Genomic DNA, 23,446 nt, shown 5'->3' with positions numbered 1-23,446 from the left:
TTTAAGAAAAGATAAGCAAACATAATATCAGTAACAACAAGAAAGTTACAAATAACATTCCCGCGCTTTCATCAAAGAAAAGTCCACGTGACTAACTGAATGCCATAGAAAATATCAACCAATCAAAGTACATCTGACAGCCGCTCTGAATGATTTCAATCTTTACAGGCTTTTAACTTCGTAACTGCGAATTTTGTGATTTTTCCGTCATGTTTTCCGTTTACGTAGGGTAAATGGATCACGAGAATGCCAAACAAAGGAAAAAAAGATAAGGTATGGTAGTCCAGACGCATAAAAAATCGTTTATTCTTTCGGTAACTTGTGCGCGAAGGCGAAAGTCAAAACATTTCTATCAGCAGTGACAGATCGATTTTACTCTTTTGCATTTCTTGGGTGTAAACAGCAGATTTCGAAATCTGGAGGAAGTGCCAAACAGGCAAATAAAGAAAACGGAGATGTTGTGACTGACGAGGTGAGTCGTATGATTATTTTGCGTAAGAATAGAGAAATCCGTCGCGGTTTCAGTCGATTGAATCACAATTTCGATTGGATATTGTTTACTGGGATGGGTTCCAATGGAACTTATTTTTGTGACGCAGAATTACATTCAAGGTTAAGCTTACTTGGTTTTTCTTCTCCACCTTAGGCAAAATCGAAATCTCAACCCGTTTCACATCCACCGAGTCAAGCTGTCAAACTAAGGCAATATGCAAATGGCCCGTCAATAATGAGGAAAGAGAAACGACAGAGTTCTTCATCGTTTAACGTTAGTGACAATCGAGAGATAGTGAAATTACCTCCGTTGAAAGGTGAGATTTCAAGCAACTTCGATTTTCTCGTTTGAGTATACCAAATAAAATCGACGTTGCTGTGATAAAACATGTTAATGCTCCTCCAATTTGCCTGTTATCGGGAAAGTTGGTCGCACACTGCGCTCATAACCAGTTTATTACAATTTCGCTACGGGGAGTTCAGCGAGCAAAGTGTTTTTCTCGCGGCTTTGTTTACCATTTGCTCAGTGCTGGTTATGATTATGGTTTATACAGGTAGTTGCCCCTCTTTTTAGCCATATCTCAAATCAGTCATTGAGCTGTGGAATACTGTTGCTTTTGGAGATAAAATAATATAGTAAACACCATTGGGCTAGCTAGTAAACACTTTAATATATCAGATTTATTGACATTGCTACCCCATAGTTGGAAATGATATTTCTTTGATCTTATATGCCAAAACTGCGACATGGTAGGTTATTTTGATTGAGGGTGACGGAAAGATTATGTGAAATTTCTACACCAAACCAAGGCAAGATAAACAACACTTTCAGTTTTAATAGCTGAAAAGATTTCTATTCTGAGGCCCTCTGTTCTCTTCATAGTATGGTTCAAGTAAATCTTATTTGAATCCCTAATCTTTAACTGGTAATAAGGTTACAGGAACTGTTACTAGTTGCTTATGATTTTTTCCTCCCCCAACCCTAAAATTATTATGCTAAACAATATTTATTTCAGTCTTTACAAATACTGGCCTTCGGCTAATAGTAATTGTTGATTATCCACCATTTACAGATATGGTGCGCTTTTGTAAACCACTGATATACTGGACAATTTTGTAAACAGATTTTACTGTTCCTGCAAAATTGCTTTTGATCTGTCCATCACATCGATGCTACCCCCATTTATAAAAATTTTGTGACAAAATCATAAGTTGCATTAATTTGATTGGTTCAATAAGTTAATGATCCAAATTACAGTGACTGGAGACTTCATCTTCCAACAATTTTTTACTAATATTGCCAAATGTCAGCCATTTTTAACATTTCTTTCATGGCTGGTGAACCTAGTGATTTCTTATTATTGTTCATGTAATATATCAAGCATGAGACGCAGTATTTCATCACCAGATGAAAGACTGAGAAGAGAGTTGAAAATACGACACCCAGCAGAGTATTTTTGACGAATTTCGAGGTGTGTCTTCTGACGATGAAACACTGTGTCAAATGCTTGATATTACTTCTCAAACAAAATGATTTTAGGAGGAGAAATTAGGGATGCAAAAATGAGTAGTTCTTGATCTAATTTCCAAACACTCATTAAACATTAATTTCCCTTGTAATATCTTTATGAATTATTAATGAATTTGAGAAGACAAAGATAAAAAATAGCCTTTACCTGCTACAGTTTATGCATTAAGTAAATGTTCTGACCAAAACACTCATTAAAATAATGTCTTTTGTAAATTTTTGGTGTGGCGTGTGCATAAGCTACCCCAATAAAGTGGACAGCAACCTTAATTTTCGCTGATTCTTCATTTGCATTTAAATACAGATTAAGAAAAAGTCAGCAGGTGTGTCATGTAGTTTACTTTCCAAATGGTATTCCTTAATCTTCTGGTTACTTTTTGTCATAATATCTTGAGCATTAAAAGACCAGTTATTTCATGCCTTTCATTGTCATGCAGTATAGCTGTCAAAATTTTCTCCTTGCTTGTCCAGCTTATTTCAAAGATTTGGGAGGAAATGGTAATAGACTATGCATCATGTCAATTAACCCTATGTGGCTTAAAAAGTCTAGAGTTTTGTTAATATGTGAGATGGAATTGGTGGCCTAGCCAGCAGTAGATTTTGTATAAGATATAAAATGTTTTCCATTACCAGTAAAATGCTTTGCACAACAAAATTTACTGTTTAATTAAGCTCTACTAAGCTTCTAAGTTTTTCACTCCTAATGTGAATGTCCTATTTCACAGCAAAAAATGGATTTCTTTTTGTAAAATCCTAAGAAATAAATATAATAGTCAGGGCTTCTGATAGGTTGCGGAAGAAAAAGTCAAATTTCGCGGGATTTTTAGGGACAAACTCGCGGAAAAATCGGCCGATTTCGCAGGAATTTCGCTGGAGTTTTTGGGGCAAACTTCATCAAAAAGCAATTGGTATAAAACGGCTGATTTTGTGGCAAATTCTGCTAGGAATCGATCGGTTTTGCACTGATCAGACCAGCGTTTTTAACGTTTTTCTAACAGAGGTCATCATTTGCTCTTTCAATAACAATACGCTCCAGAAATTAACCAATGGCAAAGCCTTTAACATCATGGCTAGTGCCCAGTTTTTCGCAACATAATCTACGCCTGGTAGTTTTGGGATGTTGTTTGCATGTTTCAGTGACGAAGTTCCAAGATAAATTTGCAAGTTTACGGCAAGTAAATAGCCCCTATAGCTGAAATAAGTTTCAGCTAAGTTTTTTGTACAGACATGTATTTGACAAGATTTCTACCGAATTTTGCCGTATTTTTCTTGTTTTTGTGAATTTCGCGGGTTTTTTGTGGATTTACCTGAATTTTGCGGCTCTGCGACCGCGCGAAATATCAGTAGCCCTGAATAGTACCATGCAAATGTTCTGCCTAAGGGGTTGCATGTGATTGGGAACACCATAGGAGAAGTGCTAGTTATGGAACCCTACCAAAATCCGTATAGATGCAAGGAAAGGGGAGATGTATGGAACCAGATATTTGTAAACCTGAGTGGCCTCCATCAACCGAAATTCAAAGTCAATCAAAGATCCATGAGAGACAGACTGACCTAAGCATGACCTTTTTCTTGCTTGTTTCAGATGCACCACCAAACGAAAGAGAGCAGCTTTTCATCCAGAAAATTCAACAGTGTTGCATTTTGTTTGATTTTGCCATGGATCCACTAAGTGATCTCAAATTTAAGGAAGTTAAACGAGCTGCACTTAATGAGATTGTTGACTTTATAACACACAACAGAGGTGTCGTCACAGATCCTATCTATCTTGAAGTGGCCCACATGGTAAGAAACCATCATTCTCCTTAGTAACTAGCTGGGTGCAACAGGGTTGTCCCTAAGATTTCAAGTTGCCGGGTAAATACAACAAGTAGGCAGGGAATCAAACAGCTAGGGATTTCGTTTGGTTCTATTTTTCTTCTATTTTCCTATGAAAGTAGCCGGGGGAAATCCCCTGCCCCCGCCTCTTAATGACAGCCCTGGTGGAATGATTCACAGACCTTTTGATACAATTTAAGGTACACTGTACTTAAACTGACTATCGTTGTCTCCTTCAGAGTGAACATGATTTAGCCTCAGCGTCTCTCCTAGATTTTATTTAATTTCTAGTAGTGGTGTTACCACATTTATGAGCTTACACAACAGGATGGCTGAAAAAAGGGGACAGCATTGCAAAATGTTTGTGTGTGACAAATCTGACAGGGCTCTTACTTGTATGTTTTGTCATGATCTTCACTTAACATCACTATGTTCCTGACTTTAACAAAAAGACCTCTTAAAAGGAAGGTGAACTTTTATGGAAAATTCTTTCATACGTAAGGTTTTGCTGTCTTCTTTCCTTTCCCATCCTGTCGCATAAGTTGACTATTGAAGGTTGCCAGGAATGAAGCCCTGATTAAATTCTAGATTCTCTTTCCTCTTACCTTGTACTTCCTTGTTAATTAAAATGAGAATTTGGTATGAGATGAGGAGGCTTAGAGCCTTAGTGCATGCACTCTTTCAGATTTTTAGTGGCATACAGTTGACTACTACCAGTAATAAAGCCAAGGTGTTGCTGAAACTGTGGATTTATTTTGTTCAACAGTTTGCAGTTAACACTTTCAGGACTCTTCCTCCACCATCCAATCCTAATGGTGCTGAGTTTGATCCAGAAGAAGATGAACCAAACTTAGAAGCAGCTTGGCCGCACCTTCAGGTTGGAAAATTTTTATTCTTGATATCTGATGAACTTTGGGGTGACCTTACCCTCTCCTACAGGGCTTGAAATTGCGACTGATATGGTCATCAATGTAACTAACATTTTCTCCTTGGCAACTAAAAATTCACTGGCTTAGTCACCACTTTGGCGACCAGATTTCTCTTTGGTTTAGATTTAAATTAAAAGAGTAAAGTTAAAACAAACATTTCATCTTACCTTGGTTTGCTTTTGTCATAAAAAAAATGTGCCAAATCACATACCGTAAACAAAGCCAGTTTACCTCCAAATTTATACCGTCCTCTGTCTGCGATATTTTCAAACAATCAAATCTGATGGATCGTGCCATACTATGAGCTGCATCATTTACATTATACAAACTGGAGACTATAAATTTTACATTTGGCGACTACATTTCTCAGGTTGGTTGCCAAAAGGCGACCTGAGAATTTTTTTAATTTCGAGCCCTGTCCTAGCAATCAAAACAGCTCCAGTGATAGGGCTCCCCTATTATTTGTCTTAGAAGAATCACTTTGTTATTGATAACGGCGTTTTGACTGCTTATTGCTGGTCTTCATCTGCTGTTGGCGATGATTTAGCTATTGCAGTGTGTGGCTATGAGTAGCACAGCTGCTGTTGATTCATGCATTTTGAATCTTTCTCATTGTTATAAGATTTGGGTCCTTTGTATTGTTAGTGTTGGCAGCTGTTCCCTTGACAGTCCTCATAGTACCATTTAGCTGCTGTGTTGTTCTCCAGAGCCTTTAATTGTTGTGTTTGCTTTATTTAAAATTATTAATTTTCTGCATTGACAGAGGGTTGTTACTAAGATTTCAAATTGTTGGCAGGGAATCAAACAGCTGAGGATTTCTTTTGGTTCTCTCTATTTTCCCATTAGAATAGCTGAGGGTCACCTTCATAGTGGCTGTTGGAAATCCCAAGTCCCCGACCTTTATAAATTACAGCCCTGTAAGATGGATTTAACAATTATTCCTCAAGCCTGAATGGGCTATTGACTCAGAGGCCATGAGGGCGAGAGGAATAATAATATTGTTTTAGTAAAATGCAACTAGTTGGTCAAAAACATCGAGACAAAACAACTTAAGTTAGCAAAACACAATTCAGCGGCCATTGTTTTGGGTTTCAAAGCCAGGGCTTTTCACTACTAGTGGGCTATAACATATAGCCTAGTAGTAGCTCAACCAATCAGAATGCAGCATTGATAATAGACCACGAGTTGGATTTTACTAAGATAAAATAGCATGTTTCTGTGATCCCTGTGTATTGCCCTAGAGGCTACATTACTGATGTTTAATGATATATTGTATTTATCATTTAGATTGTGTATGAATTATTCTTGAGGTTCTTGGAGTCTCAGGATTTTCAGCCTGCTGTGGCAAAGAAGTTTGTTGATCAAAAATTTGTTATGCAGGTAATACAGTGAGTGGGTTAAATGTGTAAATGTCATCACCATTAAGACTAGTTCACAAATTCAGCAGTAGAAGTTGCATCTTTGGAAGTATAAAGAGTTGCAGACATGCATTTCTTGTTTTGAGCTTTGGGAAGTCACAAATAGATAAGTTGTCATACATTGTTGGACACAATGGCTGAAATTATTTTGCATAAAAGCAAGCAACATATATGTAGAGGAAGCAAGTAAAGTATTAGTACCCTTTTGTGACAAAATTCTTAAAATTTAATTGCAAATGGTGCTTTTTCTCACGCTTGCATTGAATGTGTAGACCGCATTGAATGTGTCTGTACACCACAGAATCTTAAGGTGGCTCACAGCAACTTTCACTATTTTTTCAACACTTATGTTTTGATGGATTAGTATCTCCATTATCTGTCAGTTGTTACTTTGATGATTGTTGCAATGTCAACCAGGCCTAATGCCAAGCATGTCTTAACCATGGCTTATGTTTTAATATATTTATTGGAAAAAATAGTATCCCACAATTAATAGTTATAATCTTGAGACTTATAAGACAGGGAGTACAGTAGAAGCCTGTTTGCAGAGTTTATATAAGGAATAAGTTGAACATACGTCTAAATAAAGTGTAATCTTAACCTCATCAGTGTATTTTCTTCTGCAAAAAATTAGAACATAATTATTTAAGAACATAAATAGCCTAAATTTGTACTAATTACCATATATGTAAGAACCTGTTAAGGCTAACTTGGGAAAACGCTGGTTCTTTGCCGTTGCAGTTGTTAAAGTTTGTTGATTGTTACAAAAATGTAGGTCTCTTTGTTGTTGTACAGCTTCTTGACCTGTTTGATAGTGAAGATCCAAGAGAAAGAGATTTCCTCAAGACAGTAATTCACAGAATATATGGCAAGTTTCTGGGACTCAGAGCTTATATCAGGAAACAAATAAATAATATATTTTACAGGTAAATGTTCTCTTCTCGCCCATGTACAAATCTTACCAGTTGACTGATGATAAAAAATCCAATTCCATGCGCAAACATGATATGCACATACATTTATCAGCATTGCACACAGGCAGGTACATGTAGTTTGGCTGTGAATGCTTAGTGCTTACTTTCAATGTAAGAGGAAAAATATTGTTTGAAAAATTCTTTTGCAGATTTATATATGAAACAGAACACCATAATGGGATTGCAGAGCTACTAGAAATTTTAGGAAGGTATGTGTAATGGTTTTTTAAAATTCCTATTCAAGGTTACTTATGGGTTGAAAATGATTTCTACAACCACCTTGCACAGCATAGTAAATCCAGACAGTGAGTTTAAGTCATTTTGTGAATTATCTTCCCCTTTTTGTGCAAAAATAATGATAATCGCCCCCAGCTGTTATTCGAGGAAATGTGGTATATATCATAACATGTAAGATTCAAAAAAGACTACTAAATTTAAATAAATTTTGCATATTGTAACAACATTAAAACATATTTATTATATAGACACGAGTGTTTTACTGGAAAATATACCACTCGTAAAATTCATAAAAACTACATCTGGGACCCGAGTGGTTTATTTTCCATAATCTCACACGTGAGTTTATCGATGATGTAATTTTGGTAATTTCCCTCTATATTTTATTGATGTCATTTTGTCTATATAATAAAAAGAACATTACATGGCGGCTCGAAGATATGAATTTTGTTTTCTTGTGGCAAAAACAATATTTTACTCACTCGCTATGCTCGTTTGTAAATTATTGTTTTCCCACTAGAAAATAAAATTCTTATCTTCGCGCCACCATGTAATATCCTCTCTATATATTGTTTTCTTGCAGCATAATCAATGGCTTTGCACTGCCTCTCAAAGAGGAACATAAACACTTTCTCATGAAAGTTCTGATGCCACTACACAAAGTTAAGGCACTCAGCATGTATCATCCTCAGGTATGACTCAACCTAACAATTATAATATTTTGAAATAAATACCTGGCTGTGAGGCTTTGGGAAAAAACATAGAAGAAATTGCAGAGAAATTCTCATTCATTTCTTTTGCCATTTTTCCTCCTTAAGCCTCAGAGCCAAGTATTGGCCTTAAAATGTTAACCAGCTGATGGTCCATGGTTCTCTCATACTTTTTTCTCTCACACAGTATACTAAGTTTTCTCTGAGGAAAACTTGCTTTATGAATAAATTTTCCACAAACCTTCTCTTGCTGGCACTTTGATGAACAAAATTAATGTTTCTTCATAACATATCTTGCATTTATTTGAATTTTTCATCCACAGCAAATTTTTGGTAGTTATGTCTTTTACTATGTGCTTCTTAGATGTGAAATGTTACTAGCAAACAATTATGCCTCATATATGTTGCTTTTCAATAATTGAGAATGTAGTTGTTTGGTAGTATTGATTTCTCAATTTATCTTTGCTGTTACTTTTTTTACACCCTCTTTTGACTCTCTTTCTTGGCAAACACTTGATGATAGACAGCGCTATGCAAAGTCAGTTTTAATGCACAAAATATTGAATGACCACACTGCCCCTGGCCCAAGGAACTCTTTTGAGAGAAGGAATGTCAATCAGACTAATTACCATCTGCATCTATGTAACACAGCTACTGATCTGACACTTTCTAAACTGAAAAGGGAGTTTCTAGTTTCTTCTAGTTTTAAATTTAGTGGTACTATGCTTTGAAACCAGATCTCAAAAGAAGCAAAACTCACCGAGTCAATCTCTTCATTTAAGAAGCTTATTAGATCATGGTTGGGTCTTGCCAACCTGTGTATCCTAATAGTAGCTAACTATTTATGACTTCCTGTGTAGCAACAGACGTAGAATTATAAGAAAGTTTGGTATTAGTTTAGCAATTTAATACACAATTTTTTTGTGTCAACACGCCCTCCGTGGAAACCAGCCAAGTTTCTTGGGGCTAGCTTGTTTCTCTTGTAATTTGAACTGTTAAATAAACCATTACCTACCTACCTACACTTGGATTTTGTACATTGTAATGACACCTTTGATCTTTTCGTGTAAGTCACTCTATATTAAATTAAATAATTTATTATTGTTGCCATTGAAAACCATGCATGAAGGTATATTGGCAAGTTATAATATTGTAGTCATTTTTTCATTTAAATCAATTTGCTCTCTCTCTCTCTTCAGCTGGCTTATTGCATTGTACAATTCTTGGAAAAAGACCCCACTCTTACAGAACCGGTAAGACAAATACTACTGCTTAGTTCCTTTCATTTTTGAAATTTAAACATTAACATTGTTATATGAACCTACTGTCAGTTGCATCTAAGCGTGTACACGTGAGGAAAAAGCAGGTTATAATTTTGTGCAAACATGACATGTTTTGCCGCCAAACATTCGAAGTTTGGAGTAGGTGGCTGTTGTCGATTTGATTTGTTTTTGCTTAACAAAATATTCTTTGCAAGAGTTTTTAGACTTTAAGAATAATTTGTGGAGGCAACTGTGCTGTTTCTGGATAAGAAATATGCCTGAAAGTTGAGAAAAATGAAACATGAGCGGAACGGGCTGATCAAAAACATAATCCTTTGGCATGACAGTTTGCTTTAACCGCTGTCAAACTTCAGATGTTCGATGCCAAAACACGTTATGTCTGGCACCCTATTAAAACATGTCTATTTGTCTCGTGTCCATGCTTAGATGCAACCGACAGTAGTTTAGTGGCATTAGCTACCAAGGGTCTTCTGTAGCTCAATGGTAGAGCATCCGGACTAGTAGCTACAGTGTAGCCTGGGAGCAAGCTCTCCGGGTCGCTCTGGCAGCGGGGCGGGAAAAGGAAGGAGAGCTTGCAACTACGTCTCTGGAATTTGAATAACTGCATTGAGAAAGTTAATGCGAAACGCTGGTTGGTGGAGATGACATTAGTAATGATGTCATGTGTTATTCAATGTTTGTTCACATTCGCGCTCATTTCTACTTTGCACTGATTGGCGGAAATCTGACAGCTCAGTTGACGAGGAGTCACAGGGGAATTGTAGGTGGATTTCAAATCCCAGAGACGTAGTTGCAATCTCTCTTTCCTTTTCCTGCCCTGCTGCCAGAGTGCCCTGGAGAGCTTGCTCACAGGCTAACTAGAAACCAGAAGGTCATAGGTTCGAACCCTGTTGAGAGAACTCAGATTTTTTTCTTCTGAGATGCCAGCGTAACTGACTGAAAAAACGGGGTTTGTACAGAGCATTGAATTCCTTAAAAGGTCTTGAAATTTGCCCAGCAATTCTCCAGACCTGAAAAAGTCTGGAAAATGGAGATTAAATCTGGAAAAATGGCAAAAAGGCTTGATTTTTTTCAAAGCTACATGTACAACAAGTGCGCTTCATATGTGATTTTTTTTTTCGTTTTAGTCAAATCTTATTCAATCTGCACCCGTGTTCCCTCTTTTTTTTTTCATTCTGACCTATTTGATAACCTTGAGTATGGAAAAAGAAATAGTTGTTTTGGAAAAAAGTCTGAAAAAAGTCTTGAATTTTGGGTTCAAAAACTTGTACGAACGGTGTAAAAAACAACTTTCTCATAACATTATATTATTTTGCTGCTTTTATTTGTCAAGGTGATCGTGTCACTTATGAAATTCTGGCCAAAAGTTCACAGCCCAAAGGAGGTGAGCGTTTTTTGTATTCTGAATTAGTATTATTAGGAAGTGGCTGAGCTCAAGTTGGAGAGTTCAGAGTTGAAAATCTTCAATGGCAGTAACAAAATGCAACATGCCAATGAAAAAGTAGCCCTCTGTATCAAGGGGATAAAGTTACTGAGAAACTCCATAAACTGAGCACCAGAAATATTTGTTGAATGTTACTGTGCTGCAAGGCAGGAGCCAATCAGGTGTGGGAATACTAAACTGGGAGCAGCAGTGGTTGTGGCTTTGTGGCCTGCTCGCATGCCCTGATCTTCAATGTGAATAGTCGTAACACGATAAACATTCCAAAAATATTTCAGGTGTTCATGGTTTTATTAGTTTGACAGCAAGAGCCGAGAAACAGGTCATTTCCAGGGCTGTCTCCAGTTGATTGAGGGGGCATGTGGATTCAGGCTCTGAGTATCTCTTTAATGTACTGTCTCCTTCTCCCTCCTTCTCCCCAGGAAATGCAGAGGGTGAATATTGCACTGAATCAGAAGTCACTTTTTCTGAATGAAAAACTTCCATTCACTGGTGTCTTGCATTTCACTGAATAACCTCAAAGCTCAAAGCCTGTGGCCCCTTCCACATTACAAAGCCTGGAGTCTCTAATGAAGCTGAATTAATTTTCTAGATCCTGAAGTTCGTTCCCTTAGAGGATATTTGAATGTGACTCACATGCTTAAGAGATTCTAAAATTCCATGTTGAAAGAGTATTTTTTGGATTACTTATTTCCAGGTGATGTTCCTCAATGAGCTTGAAGAAATTCTTGACGTCATCGAGCCATCAGAATTCACCAAAGTCTTGGAGCCACTTTTCCGGCAACTGGCAAAATGTATTTCCAGCCCACACTTTCAAGTAGGTTATTTAAATAGATGTAACAGTGCTCACTTTATATCTTTAAAGTGATTAAAATATTAACCTGAAGTGATCCTTTTCAAAAGCAATATTTGGATTGTGGGGAAGAATGTTTTTTGGTGATGTGTCATTTTTTCCATAAGAAAATTAACTGAGTTAGTTACATTTGTACCTTTCGTGGGTGAAACTACGAAGAAGTTTTTCAGTGAATTTTAGCGAGTAGGTAACCTGAGAAAACAGCCGACATCTTGCGACACCACCACTGGTTTCCCGGCGAAATGACGTCTGAGAAACGAGTGCAGAAATTCTATACCGATGACGCGTCGCTACCAAGATCTGGGTAAAGCATCTGATTGGCTACAAATTGATTCAGCCAATCAGAAGCACGACCCAGATCTGCATCTTCTGTAAGGAATTTCTGCGTTCGTTTCTGAGACATCAAAGGGCTTTATATTTGAGGACGAGGACGGCTACTACGAGTACGAGATTTAACTTAAAGTGTTTTCGCATATTCTCGAAAAATGGTCAATCCTTCATTGTACTGTTTTTCACCTGAAAAGTAAGTGCGATTATTTTTATTGGAGAGAGTTTCGCCCTTTCCCGGTCACAAAATGTTTGAACTTGTTCCTGCCACTACGACATTCACTCTAAAACTCGTAGTAGAATGACGACGGCTACCACGTTTTCCCGCCAAAATGACGCTGGTTCACGCGCGAGCACTACTCAGTGTTAAGGAAATCTCGTCCTCGAAGTCGTCCTTGTCTCAGAATCGAAAGCTCTCTATCATTTCGCAGGGAAACCAGTGGTGGAAAACGCGAAATGTCGGTTGTTTTCTCAGGCTAGCAAATAGGTGTTATTATTAATTATTTTTTTCAAGGCCCATTAAGGAATTGGTAACAAACGCTTGTAATATGCTCTAACAAATTTTGGTTTATTGACAGGTTGCTGAACGTGCCTTGTACTACTGGAATAATGAGTACGTGATGAGTTTAATGAGTGACAATGCTGGAGTCATTGTACCTATAATGTTCCCGTCTTTATACAAACATTCCAAAAACCACTGGAATAAGTAAGTAAAACTGTGCCTCTCTCTAATTTTAATTGTTTTATCCATTACTTTAGTGACCTGCATTCACATTTTGTTAACTTGAACGTGGCAAATTTTGTCGCCCCAACTCTCGATATAAATGACACAAGAGACCATTGAATACAGTTGTGGGCTTAGTATCCTAGCCTTTGACTGAACATGAGGCTGAAGTTGCCCTTGCCTTGATACGCTGAACCTCTTTCCTTTTCTTATGGAAATTATTCTGAAAAGTACTAGTTAGCATAAAGAACAACATGATTTATATAACAAAGCAGGAAGGGTTGTCATTTTCACCTGTAACTGTAAAGTGGGCTGTTAAAACATCATTGTGGTCTCTGTCTTCCTATATTTGCACTTTTTGTATTCAGCATCGATTAAAATTCCTAATTCTCTACCACTTGGTGGCTAACCTTCGTCCTTTCAGTCTTAAGTTACTGTGAGCAAGTCTGTTCAACTTGTCCAAATATTCACTACACTTTGATTAGTACCCACATAGCTGAGGAGATGTTAATGAAAGTTAGCCTGCTTAGTTTCCGATTTATGGACACTTGTCTTGTTTGTGTGTAGCCTGCGTAGCTAAGGTTTTTTTCTTTTGTGATTCTTGAAGTAAGAGAAATACAGCTGCGCGAAAGCTAACCAAAACAGAAAACTATGGAGGAGGGGGCGAGGGGATAGTTAACGCATAAGTTAACACATTTATATTCTTTTAGGACAATTCATGGTCTCATATATAACGCACTGAAGCTCTTTATGGAGATGAATCAAAAGCTTTTTGATGAGTGTTCTCAAAAATATAAACAGGAAAGACAAAGGTATAGTGGACGGTTGGTAAGATAGTCAGTCATAACGAGAATTCCACGGCTAATTAGGACTTGAAAAAATATCCGGGGAAGCAGCCAGGATAGATCATATTAACATATCAAGCAGCGTTCTTTCGCTAAAAATGTCTTAAATAGTACGAGCCTTTGGCAGTCCGATTTGCGGTATTCAAGAGGCGAAATGCGGGGTTAATTGCGGGCGACAAGAGGAGCCCGCAGTCCTAATCTCCAGGTTTTTAATACGCATGCGTCACATGTATGTAGCCAGCATTCATTTGGACTTCCTCAAAGAACGAAAGGAATGCACATAGCTCAATTTGATCACGAGCGTTTGTATCACTCCTAATGTGATCGCGCGTATTTTTGACTATTTGTCACGTGAAACTTACGCAAAGCACAGCGATGGAGCGAAAGCGTTTTGACCTTCGATCGTTGTCGCCCGCATTTCGTAACCTTTGGTTATTACTAGTTAACTAATCATAGGACCATGCAGCCAGGTCAGTCTATTCCTAAATACAGTCAAAGCCCGCTTTGCGGACACCTCATGATTACGGACAGTTTGCTTTGTCCTTTGCTTTTTTTCTTAATTCAACCCGCTTAATACTGACATTCCGTTAATACGGACACTTTCTATGCCCCCTCACTGTCGGTGTTAATGTGTTTTGACTGTATAGTACGCACAGCAGTGAGAGATTTTTCGAAAAATCTTCAAAGAAAGCCAACTTCATTTTCAAAACGTCCGGTCTGACCACTTCTGACTTTTGTTAAGCGCCCTATGTTATGCACATAACATTAGATGCGTATGAGATGCGGTCTAACTTCGGTACGTTCCTTAGGGAAAGAGACAAGCTAAAAGAAAGGGAAGAGGCGTGGATGAAGATAGATGAGCTAGCACGTAAAAACCCGAATGTGAGTAGAACAATGAGTTGAACTTTCCTATTATTTTAGTTCCTTATAAAATTCTTCAAGGTTTAATACCGGTTATTTTCATGGGTGTCTCGCGTGCAAGTGATATAGCGCGTTCCATTTAATCTTTTTAAAACTCTAGAATAGGTCTTCACATCAATTGAATTCCAAAAATAATGGTCCAGTTTTGTTATTTAAGACTATAATCAGGCAGTGAAATGTTTCCTGTCGTCTGTTGCAAAATAACCTGTAAGCAAATAGCCATCAACACTACGAGAAAGTGCGCCTTAAATTAGTAACTTCTGAAGTTAGAGTGATTTTACTTGAACCGTGAAACAGATACTAACAAATAGTGAAAAAATAGCAAGAGGTAAACAAAAGAAGACGATACAATTAGTGCCGAGTTAGTGCATAATAGTGCGTAGTATTCTACTACCTATTTCACGGGTCAAAATCACTCTAAAGGCGATACGACTAAAGCGAGCGAAGATATTGCGACATCAAGTTGCTAAATTTTACAGACATTTGTATGGTGGAGGCTTGAACTTGCCACTCACCTTACAAATGCTTGTAAAATTTGGCGACTTTGTGGAGAAATATCTTGATTAGTTTTTAACAATCCCTTTCAAACTTGGCAACTTCACTGATTTTAAGGTGTTCTTTTCAGTCGTGTTGACGGATTTTTGCTGACTGGTGGTCCCAGTCAAAAGTTGAAAAAGTCGTCCGTCGAAGGGTTGGTTTTAACTTGTTTGAATCAATTTTCACAGTATGTTAAGATTGCCCGATTGGCCCAGGGAGAAGACAGTAATAAATTGCTGGACTCTTCAATGGACTTTACATCTGGTGACATGGAAGGAGTTGAAGAAGGAAACGTGGATCTTCAAAGAGTACAGAACTCGGTAACTAAAAATTCTTTGCTAATACATTTTATTCCGCGCCATGTTTCGCAGAAGTTAAATTATTTTTTCCTTTTACCGATGCGATTATTCTTGCTCCCTGTAGTAGTCCAGTAAATTCGCCTCCCAGCAACAGTCTTGGGCTATTTGAAAAGCATTAAGCATTATAGGTAGTCCATGCTGGAGGGATCAAACTAACGTTATAATACCAAACCGGACAAACGACACTTAAAGGAAGAACTGACAAAAATGTGACCTTCTAATGGGAGACATCTTCCAGATCAGCTCTGATCGAATTAGAATTTGGAATAAAAGGTGTTCGAGGGGATGGGAAAACCAGGCCTGGGGAAAAACCCTTTCGGGGCAAAGGCGAGAACTAACAACAAACTCGACGCACATACGATGTCGGCGTCGACGCCGAGACTCAGATCCAGGCCACATTGGTAGAGGGTGAAATGCCCTCACCACTTCGCCATCCCTGCTGCCCGGCTCATACCTATTCAAAGCGTTGTATTTTAGGAGTTTTTTTTCTTTCCATTGTTCTGTTAAAGTTAAGGATTTTTGATGTTCTTTTTAGGATGTGCCTGGAAAAAGGCCAGCGAACAAAAAGTTTGTACGGCGGAAATCTGAACTGCCCCATGACTCCAGGACTGTAAATGCTCTCAGTGATTATCATAGCCCCGAGCCGTACTTAAGTTCTGCACAAGAAGCTTAGAAATATGGTACCAGCATTTTACAGATCTTGACGTTTTTAAATTGGTCAACGCATAATCTTACCTTGATGTGTAAGTGCTGTTTTTGTGGATTTTACGGGATTGTTCTTGCTTTTTAATCCTAGTCGCTAGATCCATGCGCAAAGGCAGGGTTCTTTCAGAGTCCAAAATTCTTGAAAAAATCTGTAAATTTGCCCAGCAATTATCCAGACCTGGAAAGAGTCTGGAAAATTGAGTTAAAGTCTTGAAAAATTGTAAAAAGTGTGAGTTTTTTTTAAGCTGCAGCAAGTGCTTTATAAGGGAATTTTTTTTTTCGTTTTGCTTAAATCTTATTCAGTCTCGCCCGTACGTTTGCTGCGCATCATGAAAAAAGCTTTGTTCCTGTGGGGTTTTTTTTAAAGATCTACTGATCACCTATGTGATAACCTTGAGTCTGGAAAAAAAATTATTGTTTTGGAAAAAGTCTGGCAAAAGTCTTGAATTTTGGATCCAAAAGTTTGTGCGAACCCTGGACATAGGTAAGATCGAGGTAGCTTGCGTGACAGGCGCAAAAAGAGGTGGGGAGAGGGTGGGGAAGAGGGAGAAAAGCGCGAAAGGGGAAGGGAGGTAAGGTCTTTTTCCTTCTCTCCCCAATTCCCTCCCTTTTTCGCTTCCTCCCCTTCAAGGTTATAATAGACTGCACATCAACTAAAAATATTTTAAAGAAACGTCAAGAAAAGACTATAAAAACAGACGATGCTGCATTGTTATAATATCTCATAATGGAAAGTAGCATCATTCTTGACTTTCCATCTGATTTGTAAAAGTCGATATTTTCTGTGGTAACTCCAGTTATTTTTTTAAAGCATTCGTTACATGTCGTCTCTACTTTTTTTTATTTTGAAGATAAAACCTTATTCTTTTATAAGTATTTGAACTTTTTGTTTGAATATGTTCAAGATTTATTGGAACATATATCAGGCTCTCAAGAGACTGTTTCACCCGACATCCAGATACATGCTCTAAAAATCAAAGTTATTGTTGAAAGAATTCCCCACACCTCGTTTCTGCAACCTACTTCTCGCTGTCTGGATATCGAACTGAATAAAGCAGTCTTCCACGTGGTCGAAAGCCAATTGCTCGTATACGGTATGTTTTGATTTTACTTTCCATGTGACCTTTTTATGACTCAATCTTTTGTTTGACAGTTGAGGTAGCTAAGGGGTTGTCCACACTTGGTGCCCGGGAACAAATGCCTGGGTACTAGCACAAAATAGTGTTGTGTTCACAACTTGAGTAACCGATATGTGACTGTGTACATAGGTTCTCCATTTCGCCCTGTCAGACGCCGGTTTACCACTTTTGGGTCCGAGTCTTGGTTTCCGGCACCGTGCCCGAATTCTAGCGAGGATACTGAAAAAAGTGTGTGTTCACATTAGTACCCGGCACCGTGCTCAGCCACCTGGTCTTAACGCTCCCTAAAGCGCTGTTTATACTTGGTGCCCGAGCATTAGTGCCTGAGTACCAGGACAAAATGGGGTTGTGTACACACACTGGATACTCATATGTAGCTGTGTACATATTCGGCACATCTCATCCTGTCAGACTCCATTTTGAAACGTGAGCGTTGCAAGGAGTGCAAAGTAGTGAATTGCCCGGGAATCAACAAAAGCGGTGGGCATCCTGGAACCCGGCGCCCTCATGAGTGCCCGACGTTGTAAACCTTGTACGCTGGGCACCGGAACCGGTGTGTTTATTTTAGCGCCCACTGAGCACCGTTCTCGGCCACCGTGCCCGGGCACCAAGTGTGGATGCAACCTAATTTGACTGTTGATTGTGGAGAGGCGGTAGAGAGCCGCAGAAAGTGATTTTAATCGAGATAGGTTGCTTCGCGGATAGAAAAGAGATCTAAAATTTGATGTCAGTTGGTTAGGTTTGTTTTCAGTTCCTGTAGATGTGGCCTCAAATGGTGCAACATTGTATCAGTTTACGCTTGGTATTTAGCACTGTAAACTTGGTGAAGTTAGTGGAAACGTAATGTCAATCGGTGTTCACTTGTTCCGAATTCATTATGTAAGTTCTCAGTACTTCACTTGAATTGAAGCGTACATTCAGTTCATCTGAAAAAGCGGAAGTATTATTGTGCATTTAGCTGTAATGGGCTGTCAATAGTCTCTCGCCTCATGTAAAGGAATTCGGATTCCAGAATCCTGGAAAATTTTGCTTGTAAAATCCAGAATCCCGGCTTTGGAATGTGAAATCCAAGTTTCACTGACAAAGATCTGGAATCCGGAATCCTCGGCGTGATTGATTTCTGGTGACGGTAAATAGCATATGATAACTTTTCAGGACTTTTACCTGTTTTGTGGTTGTTATCCATGAAAACAGCCGGTTAAAGTAATTTACAAGGCTCTAAATGTGCTGCAAAGTTAATATAAGACCCCTGATATAAATAAATAAAAATGGTAAGGGTGGAAAATCCTGGGGGCAACAAAATTCCTAGTTTAATGGCGGAGCCATTTCTTAAAACCTCAACTCAGGAAGGTGTCACAGTTGTCAATCTATAGCCTGCGTAGCTGGCAGGATTCTTGTGCCCGGGTAAATCCCAAATGGACTTCCCGCGGCTCGGCCGCCCAAACAGCACTCCCACGCTAATCCCGCCAGCTACGCAGGCTAGTCAATGAACAGAATATTGCTGTAGGAAAAAGTGGTCTTTTTTGAACGCAACGGCTGAAATTTGCAAGTAGTTTTCATGCATGAGAGAGGAAATAACTGTGACGTGTTTTATAACGAATGTAAATTGTCTCTGTTTTCTCTTAAACCGTTTAAATGTATTTTATCCGTAGAGCGATTTCTGAAACCTGACTGTTCTATTATAGCGTTGCGGCGGAAAAGCTTTTAGTATACAATTTTGAAGGGAGGGTGGAATTTCCGATCCCGTACAGCAAAAAAATGTACTCAATTCTTTTATCTGTATATTTATTCAATAATAAACCTCTCCCAAGTCTTATCACCTGTTTTTGTCATTCTTTACTTTTCCAGAAAGTAGTTGACTCCATAAAGCTTTCAAAATGATTAACATCAAACCATATAAAACACACTTATCCCTGTCTTGATACGAATCAAACATAAAGTAAAGCTTTGAATTGACTATCATTTGTTTTGCTTCCTGTGTTTTCCTCTTATTTTATTAGTAACTACAAAATTGGAAACTGTGTCAACATCAGATCAACGTGTCGACCTTTTTTTTTTTGCACAATAAACCGTCAGTTATAAAACTTTAACCCTTTAAGCCCTAAGAGTGATCAGCATCAAATTTCTCCTTGTAATATCACTGCTTTACAAAACAGAGTGTTCATGAGAATTGAGGACATGATCACAGAAGATGACTCTCATTGATACTCCAACAGATTCTCCACACTACTTCTATTGAAAACGTATAGGAATAACAAATGAGAATTTGAATTTTGATGTTAGGGTTTGAAGGGTTAAACGGCAGGAAAGTGAAATTTGAGAGATTGCAAAAAGGAGTTAAAAAATCAACCAACAGTACCCCGTAAAAACCCTTTTTGGTCGTGACGCAATCATCCCGAACAGCATGACGAGCAAAGAGAACGTCTGTTCAAGGGCCCGTTCTAGCGGTTGAAAGCATCCCGTGAACTAATAAGGTGGAATATTCAACTCATAGACGGGATAACTGTAGCGAGATGTAATAGAAACATCGATGTTTCCTGTCTCAAACGATGGAGTTTCATGGCGAGCTTGTAACTTCACTTTGGTCGTTGTGCCGTAATACACGTTGTCTTTGTACACGTGATGATGAGACAGGTCACCATTGGTCAGCCAGATGCATGTATAACTAGTCGGGTCACTCACGTCAACGATCTCAAACTGATTAGCAGAATACGTGAGGTTCTTATCCACACCAGTAAAATGGCGCTCGTAGTAGCTTATGCCGCTTGCACGATGCCCGGGGTTGCTTCGTTGTACAATGTGATTCCCATAGGTTACAACGTTCTCCAGTCCATGGTGGAGACGCGTGTCGTGCGGATCGTGAGTGTATAGCAGAATACCCGTGTCATCGATATAATTGCGGGCAATGATAAGGTTTTTGCCATTTCGCGCTTTGATGCCTCCTGAGGGATCAGCTGGCCAACCTCGGACATAGTTAGCAGCAACTTCCACCCCGTCGAACCCTTTGAGATACATCGCGTGGTCTTTGTGAAGAGAGCCAGTATTGGGACTTCCGTTGAAAACATTTTGACTTATACGCATTTCTTCATCGTAAGCGTCATAAAGAGAGCATTTAAAGAAGCCTTGGTCATCTGCAAGATGATAGCTATTCTGAAGGAATTGAAGTTTTTGTTTTTGTTCAGTCCAGTGTTGCCCTGGCTCAAGTTCGGTTGACAGCCAGTCTACCTTGCTCAAATCAAGGCCAAAAACGTTGTTGCGAATTTGAACACGTTTTGTTCGAAAGAATTTGGAGGCCACACCGAATGCATGCGGGCCGCGTAAGAAGATGCACTTGTCCACTGCACCGTCTCTAAGACGCCTGAAGGTCAATTGTCCATCGCTTAAGTTGTTGGCGCTGGGACTCGCCGTAGAAAAGAATACACAATTAAAAACTGTGATATTCTTTGTAGGCTTAGCATTGTTCCCACCATCAAAATTCACAAGAATTCCATCGAGGTACAAATTCTTCAATATGACCGATTGTACTGGTAAAGCATTGTACAATTTCCTGGCATAGGGAGTCGACGCCTTGATGACCGCAATACCGATCTCTGTTCCGTGGAGTTCCACAGAGTTTTGTATGACAATGTCTCGGCTGATCAAGTATTCGCCAGGAGGAAAGAAAACCTTGTTATGAGTGGAACCTGCTGCTTGGTCGAGGATGGCTTGGATAGCAGAGGTGTCATCGTTTTCTCCATCTCCAACTGCTTGTATCAAGGCTCCTCCAGGATTCTTCACATCGGTGATTTCATGAGAACCTTGATCTGTCACAGTCAGATAGTCAGGTGCTAGAAGAACGTAGAAAAATGTTTAACTCATGCTGTACGTTCCTCAGTTTCACTCCTGGATTTCCGCGCGATTTATAGGTTTATTATACTCCTTCATGGTCTTCCCAAGAACCTACCTTGATGAATATTGTTCACATCAGATGCACCTCAAGTTAATAAACTACTACATAAAGATTGGAAGGCGCAACAGATAAAATCAGAAAGGAATCGCCATAATATCGCCACGAAATCGCAGCAAAATCGCTTGAGAAATAGCCTGTGCGTAGAACATGCATGGCATTCTAAGTGTTATCGTTTGACATTGCAACGAGCTCAACCGTACCCACCTAACATCACTAAAAATTAACCCCGGTTGAGCTCTTTGTACTGTAAGACCTCTTGGTGTTCCGTCCCTGGTCCGTCTGTAGACAGATCGATGTCTTACCAACTGCGCCGACTCTAAATTATAAGTGACACAAATTCCTGGACACTTCACCTGTTTGATGGATTTGCTTTGCTTGCTTCCACTCGTGCTTGCGTTTCCCAGACAACTTTCCTATGGAGATCTTTCCCAGCCTAAAAAAAGTTGACGTTTGATGGTTAAGAGAGCAGCCAGGAGAGCAGCCAGTTTCATGATTCCCATTCCAGATTATCCTGCGAAAACACTCGTCTCGCCTCGCTCCTCGCCGCTTGAGAGGTTTCACCAGGAGGGACGTCTGCACCTCAGCGACAGAAATTCAACACTGACTATGTAAATCACTGTTTACATAATTAATCCGATAGTCATGGGTTTCCCAATGTAAATTTGTTCGATTTCTCCTGGTCGATTATCAAGTAAAGTTTTGTGGCCTTCTGCGAACGAGCTATAGCAAAACTCAAAATGCCTCTTCAAAGAAGCATATATAGAACGAATATTGATTGTTTTGTAGTAGATTCAATGATTTACATTTTACCTTTGTGGCCTTTTGTCTTTTGTCTCTCGTACGTAAACGATAGCGAAAACAATATAACCACTACGTCGATCAGTAAGCGCTTTTGACCATATTCCCACCAGATTTTACGTCATCACTGTGGAATTTCTGTCGCTCAGGCGCAGACGTCCCTCATGGCAAAAGGTTCCAAGCGGCGAGGAGGGAGGAGAGACGGCTGTTTTCGCTGGCTAACTCCAGATATGCCACGCAGACTTACCAGAGAAGACCAAAAATGGCGATCGTAGACAGGACTACCACTGATGGTTTCATCATGAAAAGTTTGTTGACAAATCGTCGGAACTTTCCCCTAGAAGAAACGTTTCCAAGTAGGTTATTGATTATCGAAGTGACGTCGAGCTATCATTGGCCCTATTTGCCAAAACGTCTAAATGTTAAGTTGGACTTTATCCAGAAGAACTTCTTTGCGAAAAAAAATGCTACAGGCGAACATTTCGTTTCCAAGAAACAAGCTACCGTTGGTTCAAATTTGACAGCAATCAGTTTAGGCGTGCAGGAAACATGTGGCGAATACAAAAATTTCTTCCAGACGCAAATTGTGCGCTCCTGGGTTAACCACATTGGAAGAGACGAATTGAAATATGTGAAATGAATCATATTTTGAATCGCAGATAAAGATATGAAAGTGAACATGATCTTAACAGCAGAATGAACAACCTAAGCGGTTGGAAAAGAACCTGAAAAAATTCAGGCTTGAGCTGGAATCGAACCCTGACTTTTGCGATGACGGGACGCAACGGTCTTTCTCTGATTAGCTCAATGGATAGAACGTTGTGTCCGGTCATCCCAAAGGTCAGGGTTGGAATCCTGCTCAGGCGTGAATTTTTAGGTTCTTTTTCAACCGCTTAGGTTGTTCATTCTACATCATGTTCACTTTCATACACATTGAAATAATTAGAACAGAGATCGTCTTAAAACGTCTTAGACGTCTAATTTATAAATTATATATACGGAAAACGAGGCAGACGCATTGAAGGCCTTAGTTAGACGTCCTATCAAAAACACTTGGTTTGAGGAATCTTTAGACTCTTCCTGGCGTTCAGATAGTGAAGGGTAGTGCAGTTTTTTTCCTGATCACTTTTCTGACTTTTCGATGCGCCGTCCCAGGGGCGGATCTAGGAGGAGGGTGCAGGGGGTGCGCCCCCCCCCCCCCCCCTGAGATGACCTGCGGTTTTCTAATACAACTGGTATTCTGCAAAAAAAAAAAACAAACAAACTATGTGGTTTATTGGTGTTGAAGTAGAGCAAGAGACGAGTGCACCCCCTCCTAAACAAAATCCTGGATCCGCCCCTGCGTCCCCACTATCTATCCCCACTGGCTGAAAAACATTTAGATGTAGAAACAATGTTACCGGAAGTACTTTAAAAATTTGATCTTTAACCTGATCGGCCAATCGAACAATAACTTTTT

At 39.1% G+C, this 23,446-nt stretch overlaps 2 protein-coding genes across 3 annotated transcripts; one reads left to right on the top strand and one right to left on the bottom strand.

The window, feature by feature from the left end:
- The first annotated feature begins 115 nt into the window (after positions 1-115).
- LOC140942541 (serine/threonine-protein phosphatase 2A 56 kDa regulatory subunit gamma isoform-like) lies at positions 116-19,056 on the top strand. Of its 2 annotated transcripts, none has more exons than XM_073391456.1 (17): positions 116-273; positions 404-472; positions 647-809; positions 3,606-3,805; positions 4,605-4,715; positions 6,055-6,147; positions 6,981-7,111; positions 7,309-7,368; positions 7,980-8,088; positions 9,306-9,359; positions 10,723-10,773; positions 11,528-11,647; positions 12,589-12,716; positions 13,445-13,546; positions 14,389-14,461; positions 15,226-15,357; positions 15,932-19,056. In XM_073391456.1, exons 1-17 carry the CDS (start codon positions 247-249, stop codon positions 16,067-16,069), a joined length of 1,761 nt encoding a protein of 586 aa, XP_073247557.1. In that variant the 5' UTR covers positions 116-246; the 3' UTR covers positions 16,070-19,056. The 2 variants fall into 2 exon arrangements, with proteins under 2 accessions (XP_073247557.1, XP_073247558.1); XM_073391457.1 differs by having other exon boundaries at positions 128-273; positions 407-472.
- Positions 19,057-19,173: 117 nt separating this feature from the next.
- On the bottom strand, positions 19,174-22,287 carry LOC140944743 (uncharacterized). Its single transcript, XM_073393860.1, has 3 exons — positions 22,235-22,287; positions 21,543-21,622; positions 19,174-21,067 (listed from the first exon to the last, which is right to left on the bottom strand). The coding sequence occupies exons 1-3, from the start codon at positions 22,285-22,287 to the stop codon at positions 19,707-19,709; spliced, it is 1,494 nt and encodes a 497-aa protein (XP_073249961.1). The 3' UTR covers positions 19,174-19,706.
- Between the last annotated feature and the right edge of the window lie 1,159 nt (positions 22,288-23,446).

The sequence above is a fragment of the Porites lutea genome, chromosome 7 (assembly GCF_958299795.1).
Source record: "Porites lutea chromosome 7, jaPorLute2.1, whole genome shotgun sequence".
NCBI lineage: Eukaryota > Metazoa > Cnidaria > Anthozoa > Scleractinia > Poritidae > Porites > Porites lutea.
This window is presented reverse-complemented; position numbering and strand designations above follow the sequence as displayed.